Source organism: Sciurus vulgaris (assembly GCF_902686455.1).
Source record: "Sciurus vulgaris genome assembly, chromosome: 14".
NCBI lineage: Eukaryota > Metazoa > Chordata > Mammalia > Rodentia > Sciuridae > Sciurus > Sciurus vulgaris.
In genome coordinates, this window is record NC_136475.1 from 85117160 (window position 1) to 85124024 (window position 6865).

The 6865-nt window shown below is 41.5% G+C and overlaps 1 protein-coding gene across 1 annotated transcript; it reads left to right on the forward strand.

The window, feature by feature from the left end:
- Positions 1 to 178: 178 nt before the first annotated feature.
- Positions 179 to 5520, forward strand: RDH14 (retinol dehydrogenase 14). The gene is made up of 2 exons (XM_079109650.1): positions 179 to 737; positions 4471 to 5520. Exons 1-2 carry the CDS (start codon positions 345 to 347, stop codon positions 5086 to 5088), a joined length of 1011 nt encoding a protein of 336 aa, XP_078965776.1. The 5' UTR covers positions 179 to 344; the 3' UTR covers positions 5089 to 5520.
- Positions 5521 to 6865: the final 1345 nt, after the last annotated feature.

Here is a 6865-nt window from a genome sequence, read left to right on the forward strand (position 1 = left end):
GCCTATACTGAGATCGATAAACTCAAAGAGTTCATTCGGCGTTACCTCAGGAAAGGCCCCCATTCTGGGATTTCAGTGGGTGTAAACCCAGCATCCTCAACACCGCTGGACACGCTGGCCTCAGCCATTAGGTTGGGAGCAGGGTCCCAGACGGGCACGCGAGGGAGAGCCCCGCTAGACTCTCAGCCAATCAGGTGCCGCGGGAGAGAAACTACAAGTCCCAACATGCCCCTCGCGCACTATCAGGCGACTCCTGGCCGCGCCCCAGAATTCTTCGCGCCAGGTGGCAGGCTTGACTCCGGAACCCGAGGACAGGGTCCCTCGGGCCCTCCGCCCGGAAGGCTATGGCAGTGGCTACCGTGGCGGCACTGCTGGCCGCACTGGGCGGGGCACTGTGGCTGGCGACCCGGCGGTTCGTGGGCTCCAGGGTCCAGCGGCTGCAAGGAGGCGGAAACCCCGGCCTCATGCACGGGAAGACCGTGCTGATCACCGGGGCTAACAGCGGCCTGGGCCGCGCCACGGCGGCCGAGCTGCTGCGCTTGGGGGCGCGGGTGATCATGGGCTGCCGGGACCGTGCGCGCGCCGAGGAGGCGGCCAGCCAGCTCCGCCGCGAGCTCCGCGAGGCCGGGGGTCCGGAGCCGAGCCCCGACGTCGGCGGAGCGGGAGAGCTGGTCGTCAAGGAGCTGGACCTCGCCTCGCTGCGCTCGGTGCGCGCCTTCTGCCAGGAGCTGCTCCAGGTGTGGGTCTCGCGGAGCCGCGCCGCCCCGGAGGCAGGCAGGCCGAGCCGCGCGGGGCGGGACGGGGCGGGCAGAGGGTCCGCCTGGAGCCCGGGTGTGACCTTGAGGATCCAGGTGCTCGAAAGAGCACCGTGGCCGCCGCTGAGGAGGGGCAGGCTTGAGAAGGAAGGGGAACTGACCGCCGAGGACGTTAAGAACAGAGTACATAAGCCAGTTTCAGAACATTTCATTTATCACGTGAGGATGGCCCAAAAGTCATCCCTGGTCTCCGAATTGTTCTTCCTGTGCCAAGTGGAATGTGTGCCAAACCACGCCTTCAGTCACAGGGCCTGAGAGCACTGGAAGAGACTGGCTAGCCAAGAGTCTCCCACCAGCGCTTTCATCCTCCCCCACTCCCCTGATTTTTTCTTTTCTGCTGAGGTAAGGGAGTGTCACTTGTTGCCACCCATGAATCAGTGCCATCCCTAACCAGACTCTGGTCTGATTTCCACATAGAATGGAGCTTAGGTTCTTAGTGATCAATCATGCTTCAAACAGGAATAGGAGTTAAAAATAATACACCTTTCATTATTGAGGTTTATTGTATGCCAGGATATGTACCAGGCATTTCATATACTTTAAAAAAAAACTGTTAAGTGAAAATAAAATGCCTTTGGCTATTGCCATCATGGAATCTTCACAACAACCCATGTGACACAAGAATTATCTCCATTTTACAGCGTGAGGAAACTAAGGCATAGAAAGGTGTAGTAGCTTAACAGTAGTCTGTCTTCAGAGCCCATGTTTTAACCCCTATTGTATACTCTTGCTGCTGGGCAGTGAGGGATGAAACTATCTTTGGGCAGGTGGTAAATATTCCACTGAAGTGGAACCCTCTGGTGAGACAGACTGTTGCAGAGGTAATTTGCCAGAGGGCATTCAGAAGAGGGAGACGTACAGGTAGTTGTCACAGGAATGACCCTTGTATGAAATGAGTCTTTGAGGCTAAAACAGAGGTTCCCTAACATACTTAGTAATTGCTAATGGAAAATGTGTGCCTGTTGATCACCATACCAACTTCTCCAACTTTGGGATCAGATTGGATACAGCCACCCTTGTTTCCTGTTCTATATAGATTTTTAGCCTTGCACTTGGAATTTATTAGAGAAGCTGCTAATAGGTTCTAAAAAGTCAGCTCCACAAAGAAATGATCTCTTCAGAGGAGTACAGCCCAATATAATGTTGAAACTATGAACTGCCCATAGCGACTGGCTTTTAGGTATCAAGCAGAGTATCACTGCTTTCAAATATTGAAGATAGGGCAGGGGATATAGCTCAGTTGGTAGAGTGCTTGCCTCATAAGCTCAAGGCCCTGGGTTCAAATCCCCAGCACCAAAAAAAAAAAAAAAAGTAAAAATTGAAGATATTCCACAGCAAATCCTGGGAGTTTGCAACCCCTGACCCCCAATGCTCTAGATCAATGATCTAGATATTGTTGCAGTATAGGAGCTATTACTCTAGAGAGTTGGATTTTTTGTTTTGTTTTATTATTGCTAGTATTTCATCATCATGATAGGTTAAGAAGTAATACTCATGTGAGAAATTTTTCAAAGCATTAGCAATGGGTCTTCCTGTTCATTAAAATGTAGATTGGACTGGATATATATTCCTGATGCCTTTGGTACTTGGGCACCTTGAAGCAGGCCCAGTTAAAAGGTAAGAACAAGGAAATAACAAAGTCATCATCCTTGCTTGTAAGCACTTACCTTTCTGCCTGCCTTGGAAGTTTGGGAACTATAAGTAGAAGTGGAAAGAAAAAAAGTGGAAGTGTAGACTTCCCACAGGTTGGTATTCTTGGTATTTATCTCATTTGTCTCCTAGAGTTTAAAAAAAATAAAAATGGTAAATGATGAAGACTTAAAATAACACTATCACAGCAAAGAAGGATGACTCAAAAATGATTAATTCGGGAAACCCTTCCAAAGGATCAGTGAAAAAGAACATTCCTTTCTTTCCCACATGGGTGAACTCTTGCCTTCTTTTTGAAGTTGGAAAAGGTAAAGATTCTTAGGTTAGAATGAGAAATAGTTACTCCTCTGACAGGTAGGCTTTGGTAACATTTGTGAAATCTAACACTTTTTTTTCTCCTAAACTTGGTAAAAGAGCCAGTGAAACACAAAATTTGAAACTGGAATTAATTTAAGCATGAGTCATCCCTTTGTCTTTACACCTGGAACATGTGCATTTCTTTTTTTTTTTTTTTTTTTCTCTGTCCAGCAAGAGATGGAGAACTCAGGAAAAGTCCATCTTAAATGATTTAGGGAATGAAAAGACTTACAATGAAAAGAGTCTAAATTTTAGATCTTATTAACTTTAGAAGATGCAAGGATATATAGTCAAGGTACAAATTTCTGCCTATACAGATCTCCTAAGTTAGGGGCCTCTTGAAGCTTAAAAGAGAGTTTTCATTTAAGGAAAAAAAAGGACTGAATTCCACAGTCATATTGGGGGTTGAAGTTGTTTGTTGATCCTATGGCCCCATCCTTTTGTCTCCTTCACTGTTCCTAGATTTGTACTTATGAGTCGCTGTGTTGTGTATTTTTATATTACCTGATTAAGTTTTGTTCTCTGTTCGATTTTTTCATTACATTCTCTCCAGTCTTTTAAGTTTCCATCCTTGACCTCTGTTGTCCCATTTTTAAGGAACTGCCTTAAGGTCATTCTGTTCCCGTGGTGCCATTTATACTTGGAGAAATACAGAGTAACACATCTGAACATGGCTCCTGATGTCCATTAGGTCTGGGAATACTATCTCTAGCTCACTGACTGTAGCTAGGCTTCAGAAATCCCAGTTAGAAAACCAGAATAACTTACTAATTAAGAGAAGGGACTTTATCATAAAAAGATTTTACTTTGAGTATCATTCTTTTTGTTTTGCTGCTTGGGAACTCTGTGACACTAGGTGAGTCACCCAGCATCTGTGCAGCAGTTTGCTTATAGAGTTATAAAAAGTAGATGAGGTTTCATGTAAAAGCTGAAAACAAGGCCCTACTAAACATGAAAATAATTTTATTTCCATTTCTCTTTCAGTGTTGGAAGTTCATAGAAACATTTTATGGAATTTTAATATTTTATAAGAACTTTAAAAATTTTTATCACAGGTACACTTGAGATTTTAATATAATCTCAGCATTAACATGATATCTCCCAAATTGATATTTTCTTAGTTCAACTGAAATTAGGGGGAGAAATCTAGAATCAAAGGAGTATCCCACTTCTAAATTGACTCTATGTCTGATTTAAGAAAGATATTGGTATTGATTATCAGATAATCAACTTTCTAATGAAACCAAAGTGTGCGCGTGTGTGTGTGTGTGTGTGTGTTAAATATATATTTAACATTAAGTTGTAAAAACAAGACCAGAAATTCAGTCTTAGATTCAGTTTCTTCATCTCTTACTGGCAGATTACTGTAGATAAGTATTTTCATATTAATTTAATAAAAGAGAAGAAAAAGCTGTGGGGTGAGATTAGGAATGTCAGTATTGGTCTGAGGAACATTATCCAGAGGAATCTTGATTCCCCCACTCCGGTTGATGAAAAACAAAATTGGCAGTATTAAATAGCTCTCTGATCCATAGGCCAAAAACTGAAATGTTTTTACTGTCAGGTTCCTTTTTTTATTAAAACATTCATGAATAGAAGGAGCAACTGGAAGACTTCTAATCCAGACATTCTCTTTTTATATTTGAAGGAGGAGCCTAGACTGGACGTCTTGATCAATAATGCAGGCGTCTTCCAGTGCCCTTACATGAAGACGGAAGATGGGTTTGAGATGCAGTTCGGGGTGAACCATCTGGGGCACTTCCTGCTCACGAGTCTTCTGCTTGGACTTCTCAAGAGTTCAGCTCCCAGCAGAATTGTGGTCGTTTCTTCCAAACTTTATAAATATGGAGAAATCAACTTTGAAGACTTGAACAGTGAACAGAGCTACAATAAGAGTTTCTGTTACAGCCGGAGCAAACTGGCCAACATTCTTTTTACCAGAGAACTAGCACGGCGCTTGGAAGGCACAAACGTTACTGTCAACGTATTACACCCAGGCATTGTGCGGACTAATCTGGGGAGGCACATTCACATTCCACTGCTGGTGAAACCGCTCTTCAATTTGGTGTCGTGGGCTTTTTTCAAAACGCCACTAGAAGGTGCCCAGACTTCCATCTACTTAGCCTCTTCACCTGAGGTGGAAGGTGTGTCGGGAAGGTACTTTGGGGATTGTAAAGAAGAAGAACTATTGCCCAAAGCTATGGATGAATCTGTAGCAAGAAAACTCTGGGATATCAGTGAAGTAATGGTTGGCATATTAAAATAGGAACAGGTAGTAAAATAGCTATTTATGAAATTTATCAGTTATATCTGTGATCAGGAATGGTGTGACTTGAGCACTTGCTACTTTTGAAAAACAATTTTGGTTACAATTGTACTGCCAAGAAAATACATGGGGATATTTTCAAGTTACTGAAAAAGGTTATTTTGGGGTATCAGAGTTTAGGCAAACCTGTTTTAAATGTGTAAGTATAATGAATGCCATTATATTTTGAAAATTATAATTGAGCAAGTGGATTTTGCAACTATTTAAGAATTTGGTTATTTAAAATAGATACCTTAAGATGTACTTCAAATAACTTTGTGTTTCATGGCTGAAGAGTTAATTATTTTCACTATAACTCTGATTTTTGTGTGGAAATAATATGCCTGGTATATGCACACAACCTTATTTCAATAAACTTATTGATGCAGATTTGTCATTGGGTATTTCTTTATAAATGTCACTGAATGCAGTCCTTTATCATGTCCTCTGTAGCCCACCTGGTCATATTATACCCAGTCTCCTCTTGGCACATACCTCGCACACTGCTCTCAGAGATATTTCTAAAACCCAAATCTGTCATGGCTTCACATGCCTTCTTCAAAACCTATGATAATGATTTTTTTTTTTTTTTTTTTGGCCATAAAAATTCTTCAAAAGAGATCTTTTATTCAAGAAACTGGGTGGGAAAAACAAGTTGTAGCAAAGCTACAGGGCATTGTCCCCCAAGGGTCCAAAAGGAACTTTGTAGAATACAGCAGTTTATATGCTTCGTTAAACTCTTTAGTATACATTAGAGTATCTCCATGAAATAGTAACAGACTTGCCTTATACTATTAAACTCAGCACTGTCTAATGGAACTTACTGCAATTATAATGGAAAGATTGTACAGTTCAAGATGGTAGTTCTAGATGGAGTACTGAGTACTTGAAATGTAATTAAGAACTGAATATCTGATCTTAATGTTTTCATAGGTACATGTCTAGTGACTATTGTCTTAGCACATCTCTAGTCATGCCATTGGAAAACTCAGTCCTGAATATAGAATAGTTCCTTGCCTCTGGGCGGTATGTTCTTTCAGGCTGGATACCATCTCTGTCCTCAGGAGTACTACTTACCCCTTAGGTGCACCTCAAGAGTGCTTCTTTCTCCAGTCCCTTTAGGCAGAAACAATTCTCTTCCCACTTTGTTTCCATTAGTTTTTGTAGCTTTGCTTAAAGTTCACTCATTTTTCATTCACAAATCCAATAAGACCATTAGAATAAGAATTTTCCAATAGAAGATTTATTATTAGCTTTTTCCCTTTAAGTATCATAGTATAGTATCTAGTGGGGATTAAGAAAAATAATAATGAGTGTGCATAAAATCTTTGCGCCCAAATAGGAATATTGTGGACATCTGTGTTACAGCTTCACCGGTAGCAACAATAATTTCATCTGTCTTGCCATCTCCTAATGTTGGAAAAAGGAATTACAACATGGATAAAGAGCTCCATATTTTTGTGTGTGTGTTTTTGGTTTTTTGGTTTTTTTTTGGTTTGGTTGGTTTTTTTTTGCACAGAGTACTATATATTGAGGACTTCTTGACAGAAGCAGTTTTTGAAAAATCTAGATTTGGGGGTAGCATAGAATGAATTTGTTAACACATTATTTTTAGAAAATAATTATAGTTTTGCAAAGTTTCAAGGCAGATATAATTGGCATTATCTGAAAGCCAAATGGTTGCTGCCATTTTCACAACACAAGTCATGGAAACCAGCTAAACTCTTTGAAGGCTATT

Coding starts and splice junctions, on each gene's coding strand:
- RDH14 (XM_079109650.1), top strand. CDS start 345: ATGGCAGTGGCTACCGTGGCGGCACTGCTGGCCGCACTGGGCGGGGCA. Junction 738..4,470: donor TCTGCCAGGAGCTGCTCCAG/GTGTGGGTCTCG, acceptor TTATATTTGAAG/GAGGAGCCTAGACTGGACGT.